We start from the raw sequence: 18,180 nt of genomic DNA on the forward strand, positions 1-18,180 counted from the left end.
ACAACTACCCAAACTGTTCTGATATATAGATCTAATATCTGATCTACACACTGAGACAACTACCCAAACTGTTCTGATATATAGATCTAATATCTGATCTACACACTGAGACAACTACCTAAACTGTTCTGATATATAGATCTAATATCTGATCTACACACTGTTCTGATAGTGGGAGTGTTTCAGGCAAAAATCGTGCACTTTATGAAAGAAGCATGAAATTTGGCACACAGTTAGAACATGCCATATGGAAAATGTTTGGCTATAGGGGCATCGCAGATTTGTCTTGGGAAACTTGTGGGAGCCAATCAAAGTTGGGCTCTCATAGCCTTTACTATAGAGTAAAATAATACAAAAAATAAATATGCTTTAAGTAGCATGTGAGGGGTCAAACTAGGTGTTTTTCGGGATTCTGAATCCAATGCAAGCATTTGTTTTGCACGAAAAACATTCCTTTCCGAGAAACGGCCACCACAAAACTGTTGAAAAGTGATGACTCATCACTAAACCATACTTTTATCACTTATATGGGGTCCGTTTTTAGCCCAAGGAATGGTTTTCCTGCAAAATAAATGTTTGCATTGGATTCAGAATCCTGAAAAACACCTAGTTTGACCCCTCACATGCTACTTAAAGCATATTTATTTTTTGTATTATTTTACTCTATAGTAAAGTCTATGAGAGCCCAACTTTGATTGGCTCCCACAAGTTTCCCAAGACAAATCTGCGATGCCCCTATAGCCAAAAATGTTCCATATGGCATGTTCTAACTGTGTGCCAAATTTCATGCTTCTTTCATAAAGTGCATAAAGTTCTTTTCATCAAAATACTGCCCGAAACGCCTGCACTATGAATACTAGATCTAATATATGATACCCAAACTGTTCTGATTTATAGATCTAATATCTGATCTACACACTGAGACAACTACCCAAACTGTTCTGAATACTAGACCTACAAATATTCGGAATGGTTCATAATTTATCCATAACAAATATCTGATCTACAAGCTGAGGAGGCAGAGCTGTCATCATCCAGGCCTAAATCAGATGTTTGGGTTGTTTTTAAACCAGATGTTTGGGTTGTTTTTAAACCAGATGTTTGGGTTGTTTTGGGAGCAGTTTGAGTTTTTATGTGAGTGTGATTTTAGCTGGAGGACAGATTTGAACCTGTGATGTTCTAACGGTGCATTCTAGTCTGGATGTTCCAGCGGCGCCGTTACAGACAAAGTGAACACAAAGACCAGACCACGTCTGACGCGTGGCGCGTTTCACCTTGATTCTGACCTGACCGCGTGAAGCGACTAGAATCACATCTCTCTCTCCAGGGTTGAATGCACCGTAATGTGAATATCATTGTTGTTGTTGTTATTATGATGATAATCTAATGTGTAAAGACTGGTTTCTGGTTCTGCTTTGTTTACTTCATGCCTTCAGGACTACTTTTAATGTGATCTCCTTTTATAGCTGAACATCCAGTCTGAATGATGTTTATTTAAATCTCATTTCTTCAACATTATTTATTATATTTACTTTGCATGAAGTTGAATTGAAACCATTTTAAGTTGAATTTGAAAGGTATTTCATGCTAATTGGCAGACGGCTGAATGGGATCCTAAGGGATCTACAAGCCCACACTGTGCTGCTTGTAGATCTGCTGTTTTTACTGTCCTGTGGAGCATCGGTCCTTTTGGGCAAGCGGTTCAAAAACAAGCCTTCTGTAAACAGAGTGAAGTTTCCACAGGCAGTGAGGATTTGGGATGTTAAATATCTGCTGCTTCAACGCAGTTTATTCTACACATCATTCTGTTTTATTCTACACCAGGGGTCTTCAACAGGGGGTCCGGGACCCCTAGGGGGTCCTCAGAGTTACTACAGGGGGGCCGCCAAATCTTTCTGTGATAGGATCATGTGTTTTACACTAACCGTTTGAACCCTAGCATCCCTATTCTGAGTGGAACATGAGCCAAAAATAGCAGATCTACAAGCTTACAACGCCTCGCGCTGCGAGGCGTTGTAAGCTTGGAAAAGAAGAGCAGACTAAGTATGTGACGGTTCAAGTGGTTTAAATGTCTGAAAATACACAACATGATGACAGTGTTGTCTAAGAAATCTATGAACATAACACAATGTTATACAATATGTTGTGGGGGTCCCTGCTTCATCTCTCTCAGCTAAGGGGTCCCTGCTTCATCTCTCTCAGCTAAGGGGTCCCTGCTTCATCTCTCTCAGCTAAGGGGTCCCTTGCCTGTAAATGTTGAAGACCCCTGATCTACACATTATTCTAATGTTTTTGAGACGAAGCTGTTATTCTTCATTGATGTGAACTCCTGGTCCATAAACCCTGTTGTTGTTTGATTTGGCACGCACACACGCACGCACGCACGCACGCACGCACGCACGCACACACACACGCACGCACGCACGCACACACACACACACACACACACACACACACACACACACACACACTGCTGTTGTCCAGTCTGCTTGTCAATCATAAACAGGTTGTGTTTAATATTCATGTTTATGTAAATTCATTCTAGCAGTTTATTTATTTGATTGTTTTCATACATTTGCATATAATTATTAACATACCTTATCATCATTTACCAAGCAGTCTCATCAGAGCCGTTTAGTATTAAATTAATGTTGTATTAATTTATGTTTATGTGAGGTGATTGTTTTGCAAAGTTTGGTTTTTATTTATGATTTCTTTTTTCAAATAAATACAAAGATTTATAAAGTGTGTTGTTTTGTTCTCTTCCTGTTAACACATGGGACGTCCCAACACGTCCAGGAACCAGATAACGACCTCCCCCCGCCCTGTGGAGCGCCCGCGTTAACTGGTTACCATGGTAACCGATAGCCCGCACTCTGCGGTGGCCGGGAGTGAGCGAAAAAACTACATTTCCCATGATTCCTGCGGAATCCTACATCCGCAGACATCCAGCTCCCATTGCATTGTATTCATCCTGACTGCAGAAACATGGATATATCTCTGTTCTTTTACCATATCACCTGTTTGGTAAAACTTTTTTGTCTCAGGGCTCCCCATAAATATTTTTTTTATTCCGAGGCACCCCTACATTATAATTTTCACTCCCAGCACCTTATATTTATAGCATATCGTCGTTGTCGGGTGGAACCCTTGTATGTCCAAAACCGTTCGTTTTGTATTTATCATCTATAAAATGTACTAAACTAGTGAAAACAGTTTTCACTAGTTTTGTGCGACAGTCTTGTATGATGAAGCAGGGATTTGCTTTACCAAAAGACGTACACATTTGAAACTTGGAGATACGAGGTTTCTGCCCGACAGTGACGATATTTTAGTGATTATCTTGCGAGGAAAACGTTGAGATAACAGCCATTTTGGTTAGAACTGACTGAAAATAACTTTGTACTTCAAGTTTAAAATGATACTAAATGTTTTTTTCAAGTGTCAAAAATAAATTCCAAATATTATCAAATGATCTCGCGGCACCCCTGGACTGCCGTCACGGCACCCCAGGGTGCCCCGTCACCCACTTTGAAAACCCCTGCTGTAGACAGACACACACACACACACACACACACACACACAGAGAGGACAGTGTTTATTTAGTGTGATCAATAGTATCAAAGGTGGTTGTGAGGTTTACAGAACACTGACCTCGCTGATCTGATGTTTGTTCTGCCGTCCGTCGGCTGCTGGTCATGTGACCCGTCCAGTCAGGGACGTGCTGGCCATTGGGAAAAGCAGGCCAACTCCCCAACGGCCGGTTCATTCCCGGCCGGTCCAGGCCGGCCATTAGGAAAAAATTCAAAATAAAAATGTTGGCCCTCGTTCCATTTTGGGGGCTGGGCGGCCAACAAAGTAAATGGTCACTGTCAGGCAGAAACCTCGTATCTCTTTCGCAAAGCAAAGCCCTGCTTCATCATACAATGCCGTTGCACAAAAGTAGTGAAAACAGCAGATCTACAAGCACACAACACTTCGCGGTGCGAGGCGTTGTGTGCTTGTAGATCTGCTGTTTTCACTAGTTTAAATCATTTTTAAAATGATAAATACAAAACAAACGGTTTTCACCTGACAACGACAAAAATATAACTCATGTACAGTAATTGTAAGTCGCTTTGGATTAAAAGCGTCTGCTAAATGCCTAAACTGTAAACTGTAATTGGCCCACTGTCTTGTCACTTGTAGTTGTCATGATCTGAAATGGCAAATCTGTGAGTAGCAGCAGCGCTATAGAGAGAGATCTCTCTCTATAGTGCACAATGAGGGCCTCTCCAACTCTTTTTCCCGGGCTGAATCAGGGGCCCAGCACGTCCCTGCGTCCAGTCCAGCCTACCGATCCTCTACTGTCTGTCAGTCTGTCCAGTCCAGCCTACCATAACCTACTGTCAGGTCTGTACATTAATGCTTCATTACTTCATTATTACACATTTATTAACCCATTTAGGCCTATAATTATTGAATGATTTAACCAGTGAAAAATAGCAAGCTCGCAGCGCGGCCATGAGAATGTGTGCAAATCTTTGAATATATGTATTTTTAAAGCAAACGTTTGTAACTCAAATTTTTCTTCTGGGGTCCCTGGAACTAAATAATTTGAGATGGGGGTCCGTGGCCAAATACATATCATTTTGGGGGTCCTTCACATGAAAAAGGTTTGAGAACCACTGACATAGTAGTCTCTCAAGAACAGACTTACTGAGCTCCAGTTGAGTGAAAAGGACCTTTTCTTTGGCGATGGCTGGCCAGATTGCTGACATAGAAACTTAGAAGGATTCAAAAGACATTTATAGAATCGGGTCAAAATTCTAATTTTTCACGATTTTTCAAAAATAGCAGAACTACAAGCTCGAGCTTGTATATCTGCTATTTTTCAATAGTTAAAGCATAAAATAATGATACACAATAATGTGTACCCGTTCTGAATGTTTTAATGCTTCATCACTTTATTAATTATTATACATTTATTAATGTGACCACGTTCAACTGCTGCTGCTCTACTGGCAGGTTTCTACTTTATACGTTGTTAAAAAGTCTGGAAACGTAACCTCGGTCGGTTTTATCTCCCTGTTAATAATACCTGTTGGTGTTGTGTTTTATATCACTTTTATCGTTGATTAGTGGTCTTTACAACGAGGTACAGCTTGTAAGCATCGGGCGTTTGTGGAATGAGCAGCACAGCCAAACGTGTGGGCAGCGACCTGTTTTTTTCTATGCCAAAATGCCCTGTAATGTTGTTCTGTTCTGTTCTTGTTCGCCCTTGTTTGGAGTTGCTTGGTGCGTTGAATAATTGACCTCTCCCACAGTAATAAGGAAAAGAGAAAAAAAAACATATTGGCCATTGTTAAACTTTATACCCATTTGTAACTGGCATTCATTCATGCTTTAACTATTGAAAAATAGCAGATTGTGAGCTTGTATATCTTCTATTTTTAATAATCGTGAAAATGTGAGCAAATCTTTGTGATATACTGTATACAGTATATCCTCTTTGCTACTGGGGGTCCCTGGAACAACATATTTTGAGATGAGGGTCCACAGCCAAATACCTTTAATCTGGGGGTCCTTGACATGAAAATGTTTGAGAACCACTGATTTAGAAGATATTTATAGAATTGGGTCAACATATTCAAAGATGTGTACACATGATTGTCGCAGTGCAGCACTGGTTGCTGCGCTGTCCTGCGAGCTGCGAGAGAGATCTGCTATTGTCTTTTAATAGTGAATATAAAATCCTGTGCACAGGAATGCAACACCGAGTCCTTATGGTGGCCCCGCCTCACGGCAGTAAAATCTCAAGACATTATGATGTCTAAAAAGACAAAAGAGTGGCCGCTCACACCTATTTTCAGTTCTTTGGGCATTGTACATTACAATACATTGAAAAAATAGAAGTAACAGTATAAATATGCATACAAAAGATTTCTGTATACATTTCACTGTACTTGCCCAAGTCCCTGAAAAGGGGGTAGAGAGAAGCAACCAGGCTTGTCGGGCCCCCTGGTAATGTTCTGACGTTTTTTATTACACTTCTTTTTTTTTTCTGTCACAATAAAATAAAAATAGACGCCAGAAGGCGCTTTATCTTCAAAACGGTATCCTTTCTCTCACACATAAGAATGCATTAGTTGATTGACAGGCCAAGTTGACAAAGAGCACTCCAAGGTGTGACATTTTATATCACTGTTATATCATTACCAACAACAATAGCAATTACAACAATAATGATAATAGTGGCAATAATCCATCCATACAGTATGTGTAAAATTTTAGTTTTGTTATATTATATAAATTATATATGACCTAGATTATTATCACCATTATCACTACCATATAATAATGAAATTATAATATCAATGGTTTACCCATTTAGAACGGGTACATTATTGTGTATCATTATTTTATGTCTTAACTATTGAAAAATAGCAGATATACAAGCTCACAGCGTGGCACTCGGTGCCGCGCTGCGAGCTTGTAGATCTGCTATTTTTTTTAAATCGTGAAAATTAGAATTTTGACCCGATTCTTTAAATGTCTTTTGAATCCTTCTAAAAAAAAATTTTTTTCTCAAAACATTTTTTTTTTATCTCAAAAATCTCTATTTCGCCAAACAGGAAGTGCCCCTCACCAAACAGGAAGTGACCCTTTTCCTCGTGAACCGTTTGTCGTACAGACGCGTAAATGTAACGCTAATGCTAACACCAACCGCTACACAAGGTTGCACAGACTTAGCGAGCTGCAGGCACACTTAAAATTTCTTAGAAATTTTCTTTTCTAGTTATCATTAACTCATTGAATGCCATTTCAAGATGGCCCCCAAGTACCAGACTGCCACTATCCTAGATTTCTAGTGCACGGATCAATTTTTAGTGCACGGATCGTGCACGCCCATGCACCATATATGCATCATATGTGTAGTACTTTTTAACAGCTTTCAAACAAAAAAATCCGCTTGGAAATCCGTTCAGGCATTCATGAGATACAAGCCTTCAAAGTCAGACAAAACAGCCATTTTTGACATTTTGAAAGATGTGTTTGTTATGGGGCTAAACATGCAATTTCGCAATTGCGATCATGCCTAATACATTTGAGGCATTTTTAGAAATTTTTTTATAAAAAAAAATTTTGAAAAAAAAAAAAAAAAAAAAAAAAATTTTTCTCAAAAATTTTTGAGAAAAAAAAATTTTTGAGAAAAAAAATTTTTTTGAGAAAAAAAAAATTTTGAGAAAAATTTTTTTTTGAGAAAAAAAAAATGTATGACACCAGCCACAACTCTGTACGATAAACGGTTCATGAGATGTAGAGGCACTTCCTGTTTGGCAAAGGGCACTTCCTGTTTTAGAGGGGGCGGGGCTTAATCAATTACAGCTCATCCCTATTGGCTGGAAAAAGACCAAAGTTGTGTGTGCATTTTAAAGTTTAAATCACGTTGCTAGGCAAAAGTATGGCAGAGTTATGTGGCGCCAAAGTTTCTGTTTTTTTTTTCGGAGTCCCCCATTCAAAGTCAATGGGGGTTTTTGCGCGTAGTTTTTTGCGAATTACGTTGCCATGGTAACGCGGATCGGAAAGAAAAGTAATAGCACACCATTCCCGGCCGAGCCGCACATTTTGATGTATATATTGCGGGGGTGGCGTAAATCGTGCGGCAGTTATTACGTGGCGAAATTTCCCCCATTCTAAGTCAATGGGTTTTTTGGGCGTCTTTTTTGGTGAATTACGTCGCAATGGTAACGCGGATCGGAAAGAAAAGTAATAGCACACCATTCCCGGCCGAGCCGCACGTTTTGATGTATATATTGCGGCGGTGGCGTAAATCGTTCGGCAGTTATTACGTGCCGAAATTTGCAAGAACATTACCGACTTACTGACTTACTGACTTAAAGGTCCTACACCATGCATTTAAAAATAATTTATATAACACTGTTTGTGTCCCAAAAACGTTTTTGAAAAGTTTTGAGGCTGAATTACCACTCCTGAATACAGAGCCCCTGTCATTTCTGCCTGGCTTTCAGAGCATTTTCAGCTGCAGTACCACCTTGTCCTGAGTGGGAGGACTGCGCTATTGAGCCAGTTTTGGCCCCACACTCCTCCCCACCTCCTGCTCAGCAGGCCTGCCCACCCCTCCCCAACCCTCTCCCAGCTCCTCCTGCCTCCTTCTCAGGCCTGCCCACCCCTCCCCAACCCTCTCCCAGCTCCTCCTGCCTCCTTCTCAGGCCTTGTGACATCACAAATCTGACATTTCACAATCAGGACCGTTCTGAGACATGCTAACATAGATCTGCCCATAAACTGAGAAAGACACAATGGTCAGAAATAGGACTTTGTGAGGATAGAAGTTGCTGGTGGGACACCAAGAAAATACATAAAAATTGGAAAAATGAAAATTCATGGTGTAGTCCCTTTAAAGGGATATTCCACTTTCAAAAAACTTTTTGTCATTGTATGGTCTAATCAGGCTTGTATGAACACCCTGAACAGTTTTTAATTTTCTTCATTCAGTATTTAGATATTTGATGTAAATGTTACCAGGCCCTCCAGGCTCAGGGCCTCTCCCCACACACACTCATTGTAACTTCAAACTCCATTTTAACCATGATAGATTCATTAAAAACACCCATTATTTTTTCTGGTGACTCATATTACCCTCCTAATACGTGAGCAGTGTTTTTTCCATAACGTTTTTCATGTATTTTTAATAATTATCTGGGAAAATGGCAAAAAATAAATGCAATAAAAATATTTAAAAAATAAATGAAAAACGATATGGAAAAAACAGCCTGCTCACGTATTAGGAGGGTAGTATGAGTCACCAGAAAAAATAATGGGTGTTTTTAATGAATCTATCATGGTTAAAATGGAGTTTGAAGTTACAATGAGTGTGTGTGGGGAGAGGCCCTGAGCCTGGAGGGCCTGGTAACATTTACATCAAATATCTAAATATTGAATGAAGAAAATTAAAAACTGTTCAGGGTGTTCATACAAGCCTGATTAGACCATACAATGACAAAAAGTTTTTTGAAAGTGGAATATCCCTTTGAGTATGGCGGATTACAATAAGTGTTTTGCCATTGCATGGCAGGCACACTTAATTATATATTTTTTTTAAACGGTCGCCGGTCCTTCTCTGTCTGTATAGATCAGGGGTGTTCAACGTTTTCAGGCCAAGGACCCCTTAGCTGAGAGAGAGATGAAGCAGGGACCCCTTAGTTGAGAGAGAGATGAAGCAGGGACCCCTTAGCTGAGAGAGAGATGAAGCAGGAACCCCTTAGTTGAGAAATGAAGCAGGGACCCCTTAGTTGAGAGAGAGATGAAGCAGGGACCCCTTAGCTGAGAGAGAGATGAAGCAGGGACCCCTTAGCTGAGAGAGAGATGAAGCAGGGACCCCTTAGTTGAGAGAGAGATGAAGCAGGGACCCCTTAGTTGAGAGAGAGATGAAGCAGGGACCCCTTAGCTGAGAGAGAGATGAAGCAGGGACCCCTTAGTTGAGAGAGAGATGAAGCAGGGACCCCTTAGTTGAGAGAGAGATGAAGCAGGGACCCCTTAGCTGAGAGAGATGAAGCAGGGACCCCTTAGCTGAGAGAGAGATGAAGCAGGGACCCCTTAGCTGAGAGAGAGATGAAGCAGGGACCCCTTAGTTGAGAGAGAGAGATGAAGCAGGGACCCCTTAGTTGAGAGAGAGATGAAGCAGGGACCCCTTAGTTGAGAGAGAGAGATGAAGCAGGGACCCCTTAGTTGAGAGAGAGATGTAGCAGGGACCCCTTAGTTGAGAGAGAGATGAAGCAGGGACCCCTTAGTTGAGAGAGAGATGAAGCAGGGACCCCTTAGCTGAGAGAGAGATGAAGCAAGGACCACTTAGCTGAGAGAGAGATGAAGCAGGGACCCCTTAGCTGAGAGAGAGATGAAGCAGGGACCCCTTAGCTGAGAGAGGGATGAAGCAGGGACCCCTTAGTTGAGAGAGAGAGAGAGAGATGAAGCAGGGACCCCTTAGTTGAGAGAGAGAGATGAAGCAGGGACCCCCACAACCTGTTCATAGATTCCATATAGTTTCATAGTTTGACAGCACAATCATCAGTGTATTTTGGATTCATGTCAATTTGTGTTTTCAGATATTTAACCACTTGAACCGTCAATACTTAATAAACTTGACCTTTCACTCTGTACTTAGTCTGCTCTTTTTCCCCTCTACACCAAAGCCCTTTGGCAAACATCAGATCTACAAGCTCACAACGCCTCCAGCGCGAGGCTTGTGAGCTTGTAGATCTGATATTTTGGCTAAAGTTCTCAGAATGTGGATGTTAGGGTTCAAGTGGTTAATATAAAAAAGGAGAAAAAAAGGTTTCTATCACACAAAGATTTGGAGGACCCCCTGTAGTAACTCTGAGGACCCCCTAGGGGTCCCGGACCCCCTGTTGAAGACCCCTGTTCTAAATGATAAACCAATCAGCTTGTTTTAGGACAGCAGACATCTTTCTGTAAACCAGCTTTACAGTTTGATACAGTTTGATACAGTTTGATACTGTTTGATACAGTTTGATACAGTTTGATACAGTTTGATACTGTTTGATACAGTTTGATACAGTTTGATACACAGTTTGATACTGTTTGATACAGTTTGATACAGTTTGATACTGTTTGATACAGTTTGAATAAATCTTTCAAGTGAACCTAAACATGACTGGTTTGAAACGTCTGCAGCCTTTAGTTTTATTCATGAAACAACCAGCTTGTTTGTCATCGTGTGTCAATGTTTGTTTAGTAGTGTGTGTGTGTGTGTGTGTGTGTGTGTGTGTGTGTGTGTGTGTGTGTGTGTGTGTGTGTGTGTGTGTGTGTGTGTGTGTGTGTGTGTGTGTGTGTGTGTGTGTGTGTGTGTGTGTGTGTGTGTGTGTGTGTGTGCACGTGAGAGAGAGAGAGAGAGAGAGAGAGGGCCAAATGTCCCCACCAGTACAGACTTTGGGCCCAGTTGTCCTGGTTGCGACTGCCAGGTTGCAGTTACTATCAAAACTCGACCAGCTGTCTGTCACACGTCACACTTTTCCCCTGCTCATATCTCCGCAACAGTTGATCCGATCCATGCCAAATTTTGCACACACACTCCTTGCCTGCCAAACCACAACCTCCATTCAATTCAATTCTCACATGGCCCTCTTCTAGCGCCACCATGAGGCCCATTCTTGCAAAACACATTTTTGGACTGACCTAAAATGACGAAAATCTGTACACAGTATGTCTACACTCATGTCATCAACATGGATCTGTCCCATATAGCGCCACCTTCAGGCAGATTTTTTTCAAACCCTTTTTTGGACACTGCTCCTACAAATTTTGCTCTCAAATCACGCTGCGACCTGACGGTAGCTTATCTCCCCATTAGGGAGTCTTTCTGGTCCTCAGCAGGACCTGTGGGTTTGGGGAGTAAAGGCCCCTCCCACTGGGCGTGTTAATCATTTATTAATAATTATCTGACGTCATGACGTGAGAGCGCAGAAAGTGATCCAAACGGTATGGTTGTCTTTATGGTTGTGGCGGGGATGCTGCCATTCACTTTTTATCTTTATCTTTATCTTTATCGTTATCGCGTCCAGTGGGAATGGGCCTTTAGATGTAAGCCTACAGACTTTTATTTTTATTTTTACATTGAACCCTAGCATCCATAAATCATTCTGAGGAGAACTTTAGACAAAAATATCTGATCTATTAGATCAGCTAATAGCCAATCTATGTAGATCTATTAGATCAGCTAATAGCCAATCTATGTAGATCTATTAGATCAGCTAATAGCCGATCTATGTAGATCTATTAGATCAGCTAATAGCCGATCTATGTAGATCTATTAGATCAGCTAATAGCCAATCTATGTAGATCTATTAGATCAGCTAATAGCCGATCTATGTAGATCTATTAGATCAGCTAATAGCCAATCTATGTAGATCTATTAGATCAGCTAATAGCCGATCTATGTAGATCTATTAGATCAGCTAATAGCCAATCTATGTAGATCTATTAGATCAGCTAATAGCCGATCTATGTAGATCTATTAGATCAGCTAATAGCCAATCTATGTAGATCTATTAGATCAGCTAATAGCCAATCTATGTAGATCTATTAGATCAGCTAATAGCCAATCTATGTAGATCTATGTAGATCAGCTAATAGCCAATCTATGTAGATCTATTAGATCAGCTAATAGCCAATCTATGTAGATCTATTAGATCAGCTAATAGCCAATCTATGTAGATCTATGTAGATCAGCTAATAGCCAATCTATGTAGATATATTAGATCAGCTAATAGCCAATCTATGTAGATCTATTAGATCAGCTAATAGCCAATCTATGTAGATCTATGTAGATCAGCTAATAGCCAATCTATGTAGATCTATTAGATCAGCTAATAGCCAATCTATGTAGATCTATTAGATCAGCTAATAGCCAATCTATGTAGATCTATGTAGATCAGCTAATAGCCAATCTATGTAGATCTATGTAGATCAGCTAATAGCCAATCTATGTAGATCTATTAGATCAGCTAATAGCCAATCTATGTAGATCTATGTAGATCAGCTAATAGCCAATCTATGTAGATCTATGTAGATCAGCTAATAGCCAATCTATGTAGATCAGCTAATAGCCAATCTATGTAGATCAGCTAATAGCTAATCTATGTATATCTATGTAGATCTATGTAGATCAGCTATGTTCTGCCAAGACGTTTGGTGCAGAGGGAAAAAAGAAACCAGAATGGTCTCCCAGAAAGCATTTTAACAGAGAGTAGATGAGAGTTTGACACCAAATCCAGGAGAAACGTCAACACAGGAGATGTGGTTGAAACGTAGTCAGAACCCAGGAGGGTTCACAGGCAGCCCAGTTAAAACTGTCAAAGAGTGCAAATGACGGTATATACTGTATGTCATACTGTATATATATACTGTATGTCACAGTGTTTACTGTATATACTGTATGTCATACTGTATATATATATACTGTATGTCACAGTGTTTACTGTATATACTGTATGTCATACTGTATATATATACTGTATGTCACAGTGTTTACTGTATATACTGTATGTCATACTGTATATATATACTGTATGTCACAGTGTTTACTGTATATACTGTATGTCATACTGTATATATATACTGTATATATATACTGTATATATATATACAGTATATATATATACTGTATATATATACTGTATATATATATATACTGTATGTCACAGTGTTTTTGAGAATCAGTAAGATTGAGAACAGGAGCGCTCGTCGTGCGGCGCGGGCAGCGCCGGAGCAGGCAGAAACAACGCTCTAGTCAAACTCTCTCGGAGCTGCACGCACCGGGTTGGCCAACACTGCCGCCGTCCGTTTTTCTTTTCTTTTTTTTCCTCCCTCCCTCCCTCCCTCCCTAGCTCGCTCTCTCTCTCTCTCTCTCTTTTCCCCAACACATTTTCGGCGCCTCTCAGAAGCGTCGCTCTAGGCAGTTGACTAGTTCGCCTATATACACGCACCGGCCCTGGGCGCGGGGCGGAACAAGCGGTCGCTTTGATCCACGACAACGTAGCGTCGGCAGGAATGATAGCGCCTCACCCCACGGAGGTTATGGTTAGGTTAGGGTTAGAGTTAGGCATAGTTTTACTGAGGTTAGGGTTAGGTTAGTGTTAGGGTTAGGCATAGTTTTACTGAGGTTATGGTTAGGTTAGGGTTAGAGTTAGGCATAGTTTTACTGAGGTTAGGGTTAGGTTAGGGTTAGGGTTAGGCATAGTAAGCTAATGGCTAAACACAGCTGAGCTAGGCTAGTAGATAAACAAAGAAAGAGGGGTCGCAAACGAGTGACGTCAGCGACTACACAAGTTAATGGCTGTTGTCGCCATCTCATGGTGAATACGCAGAATTACACAGTTGCGCTGATAAGTGACTATCAAAGTGAATTGATCCAGGTGGTGGTAGGGGTGTGTGGTGAACGACAAAATGAGCACTCTTACCCCAATCTAACTGAGTTACCCGAACTGACTGTAACATAATACTACTGATGGTCTACTGTCTGTCTGTCCATCAGGATGGTCCAGTGTGTGTTGCTGCTGCTGGCTGTGCTGTCCGTCTGTCCGTCCGTCCAGAGTGTGGAGGACATCTGTGCTGCTAAACCCAAAGACCTGGCACTAGAACCACGATGCATCTGGAGAGGACCTGAAGACCCTACCCAGGACCCTACTGAGGTAACATACCCTACCCTAACCCTACCCAGGACCCTACTGAGGTAACCTACCTTAACCTACCCTAACCCTACCCAGGACCCTACTGAGGTAACCTACCTTAACCTACCTTAACCTACCTTAACCCTACTGAGGTAACCTACCTTAACCTACCTTAACCTACCTTAACCCTACTGAGGTAACCTACCTTAACCTACCTTAACCTACCTTAACCCTACTGAGGTAACCTACCTTAACCTACCTTAACCTACCCTAACCCTACCCAGGACCCTACTGAGGTAACCTACCTTAACCTACCTTAACTCATTCTGTGCCAGATGACGGTTTTGACGTTTTTTTTCCAATAGCCCTGTGTGCCAATGACGGTTTATGACGGTTTTTGTGTTTTTTACATAGAAAAAAATATATATATTTTTTTTTTAAGATGTCAAAATGACCTGAGATCAGAGAGATGCTTTTCTCTGTTTGTGTGTTCGCTCCCTCGTTTAGCTGATTGAGAAAATGTGTGTTCATGTGTGTCCATTCTAGTGGATGGACACTTTTTTTCATTCAAACAGCTCTATCTCTGGAACCATTTGTCCGATTGACAAAATTATTTTTGCCACTGAATCACAACAACTGTGTCTGTTTCTGTGGGGAAAAAAAATATAAAAAAAAAAATAATTTTTTTTTTCATTGCATAGTAAAGAAAAACATACAAAATCCTGGCACAGCTACCTTGGAGCCATTTTGGCATCTGGCACAGAATGAGTTAACCTACCCTAACCCTACTGAGGTAACCTACCTTAACCTACCTTAACCTACCCTAACCCTAACATACCCTAACCTACCTTAACCTACCTTAACCTACCTTAACCCCTAACCCTAAACCTAAAGACCTGGCATCTGGAGAGGACCTGAAGACCCTAGCCAGGAACCTACTGAGGTAACCTACCTTAACCTACCTTACCCTACCTTAACCTACCTTACCCTTCCCAGGACCCTACTGAGGTAACCTACCTTAACCTACCATAACCTACCTTAACCTACCCTACCCTAACCCCTAAACCTAAACCCAAAGACCTGGAGCTGGAACCACAATGTATCTGGAGAGGACCTGAAGACCCTACCCAGGACCCTACTGAGGTAACCTACCTTAACCTACCCTAACCCTACCCAGGACCCTACTGAGGTAACCTACCTTAACCTACCCTAACCCTACCCCTAAACCCAACGACCTGGAGCTGGAACCACAATGTATCTGGAGAGTTTACAGTTTACAGTTTAGTTTACACTTTTAATCCAAAGCGACTTACAATAAGCAGATAATACAGTACTATAATAACAAGATAATATGTCAGAACATCAACAACAATATAACAAATGCAAATGAATATCAATCTAAAACAATATAATTAATAAAGAGAACTAGCTTCATCTATGGTCATTGAGTGGTGCTATGGGTCAAGGTGAGTCTTCAGTCCATGGTGAAAGCTAGCGAGTGAGTCCGTTGTTCTAAGTGCGACAGGGAGTTTATTCCACAGCTTGGGGGCCAGGAAGGGAAAACTGTCTCGGACGAGTGGATTTTTGTCCTGGGGCCTTCAGCGAGGGTTCTGTCAGCATCCCTGTGTTGGCTGATCTAAGTGAACGGGTGGGGGTGTAGGGGTTGATCAGGTTTTGGAGGTATGGAGGAGCCGTACCTTTGGCTGCTTTGAAGGTCAGAGAGGACCCTACTGAAGTAACCTACCCTACCATAACCTACACCATGAATTTTCACTTTTTCTATTTTAAAACCTTTTTTTGGGGTCCCACTGGCACCTTCTATCCTCACAAAGTCCTATTTCTGACCATTGTGTCTTTCTCTGGTTTTGGGAAGACAGAGATGAAAAGCTTTCCACGGGTTCTCAGAACAGTGCTGTTCTGAGAGTTGATCCGTGTGACGTCACACGGATTCACGTTTTTTGTTTTTTTTTTTCAATTTTTTTTTTCAAAAAAAAAAATTCAATTTTTTTTTTTCAAATTTTTTTTTTTCAAAAAATTTTTTTTCAATTTTTTTTTTTCAAAACATTTTTTTTTCAATTTTTTTTTTTCAAAAAAACATTATCCTATTTTTGTATTGGCCCAATAACCCTAACCCTAACCCTAACCCTAACCCTACTGAGGTAACCTACCTTAACCTACCTTAACCTACCTTACCCTACCTTAACCTACCTTACCCTTCCCAGGACCCTACTGAGGTAACCTACCTTAACCTACCATAACCTACCTTAACCTACCCTACCCTAACCCCAAAACATTTTTTTTTCAAAAAAAACATTTTTTTTTTTCAAAAAAAACTTTTTTTTTTTCAAAAACATTTTTTTTCAAAAACTTTTTTTTTCAAAAAACGTTTTTTTTTTTCAAAAAGATTTTTTTTCAAAAAAAAATTTCTTTTCAAAAATCTTTTTTTTTTTTCAAAAACTTCTTTTTTTCTCAAACATTTTTTTTCAAAACATTTTTTTTTTTTTTTTTACTTTTTTTTAATACATAAATACAATGCAGGTGGGGTTGATTGTCTAATGTAGATTAACTTTCTGTAATGTCTGGTCTAGCAACGGTCGCCCTGTGTCATTTGACAGTAGGCCTATAACATACAACATAAGCCTACAGTAGGCTATAATCAGAGCTGCAACATTATCCTATTTTTGTATTGGCCCAATAACCCTAACCCTAACCCTAACCCTAACCCTACTGAGGTAACCTACCTTAACCTACCTTAACCTACCTTACCCTACCTTAACCTACCTTACCCTTCCCAGGACCCTACTGAGGTAACCTACCTTAACCTACCATAACCTACCTTAACCTACCCTACCCTAACCCCAAAACATTTTTTTTTCAAAAAAAACATTTTTTTTTTCAAAAAAATTTTTTTTTTTAAAAACTTTTTTTTTCAAAAAACGTTTTTTTTTTCAAAAAGATTTTTTTTCAAAAAAAAATTTCTTTTCAAAAAAAATTTTTTTTTCAAAAACTTATTTTTTTCTCAAACATTTTTTTTCAAAACATTTTTTTTTTTTTTTTTACTTTTTTTTAATACATAAATACAATGCAGGTGGGGTTGATTGTCTAATGTAGATTAACTTTCTGTAATGTCTGGTCTAGCAACGGTCGCCCTGTGTCATTTGACAGTAGGCCTATAACATACAACATAAGCCTACAGTAGGCTATAATCAGAGCTGCAACATTATCCTATTTTTGTATTGGCCCAATATTAACATTATTTGTTGTCAACGTGGGGTCCGGGGAGGAGTGAAGAGGAGGGGAGGGGGGAGGGGTGGAAAAACCCCACTAGATGCGCCCCTGAGCAAACAGAGGTCGTTTTGGTATTGCAGCTGGAGAGCCTCATTATAGTAGAGCTTTTTTTTTTCAAAAACATTTTTTTCAATTTTTTTTTTCAAAACATTTTTTTTTCAAAAAAAAAATTTTCAAAAAAATTTAACTTTTTTTTTCAAAAAACGTTTTTTTTTTCAAAAAGATTTTTTTTCAAAAAACTTTTTCTTTTCAAAAAACTTTTTTTTTCAAAAACTTCTTTTTTTCTCAAACATTTTTACTTTTTTTTAATACATAAATACAATGCAGGTGGGGTTGATTGTCTAATGTAGATTAACTTTCTGTAATGTCTGGTCTAGCAACGGTCGCCCTGTGTCATTTGACAGTAGGCCTATAACATACAACATAAGCCTACAGTAGGCTATAATCAGAGCTGCAACATTATCCTATTTTTGTATTGGCCCAATAACCCTAACCCTAACCCTAACCCTAACCCTACTGAGGTAACCTACCTTAACCTACCTTAACCTACCTTACCCTACCTTAACCTACCTTACCCTTCCCAGGACCCTACTGAGGTAACCTACCATAACCTACCTTAACCTACCCTACCCTAACCCCAAAACATTTTTTTTTTCAAAAAAAACATTTTTTTTTTCAAAAAATTTTTTTTTCAAAAACTTTT

At 40.0% G+C, this 18,180-nt stretch overlaps 1 protein-coding gene across 1 annotated transcript in view; it reads left to right on the top strand.

The window, feature by feature from the left end:
- Positions 1 to 4,335: 4,335 nt before the first annotated feature.
- serpinc1 (serpin peptidase inhibitor, clade C (antithrombin), member 1) overlaps positions 4,336 to 18,180 on the top strand; it is a 51,584-nt gene continuing 37,739 nt past the window's right edge. The window contains exons 1-2 of the mRNA XM_080733046.1: positions 4,336 to 4,392; positions 14,054 to 14,210. Coding sequence (XP_080589172.1) covers positions 14,055 to 14,210 — 156 coding nt within the window. The 5' untranslated portion in view covers positions 4,336 to 4,392; position 14,054. The remainder of the gene's footprint in view (positions 4,393 to 14,053; positions 14,211 to 18,180) is intronic.

Source organism: Nannobrachium achirus, assembly GCF_963921795.1.
Source record: "Nannobrachium achirus genome assembly, chromosome: 1".
Taxonomy (NCBI): Eukaryota; Metazoa; Chordata; class Actinopteri; order Myctophiformes; family Myctophidae; genus Nannobrachium; species Nannobrachium achirus.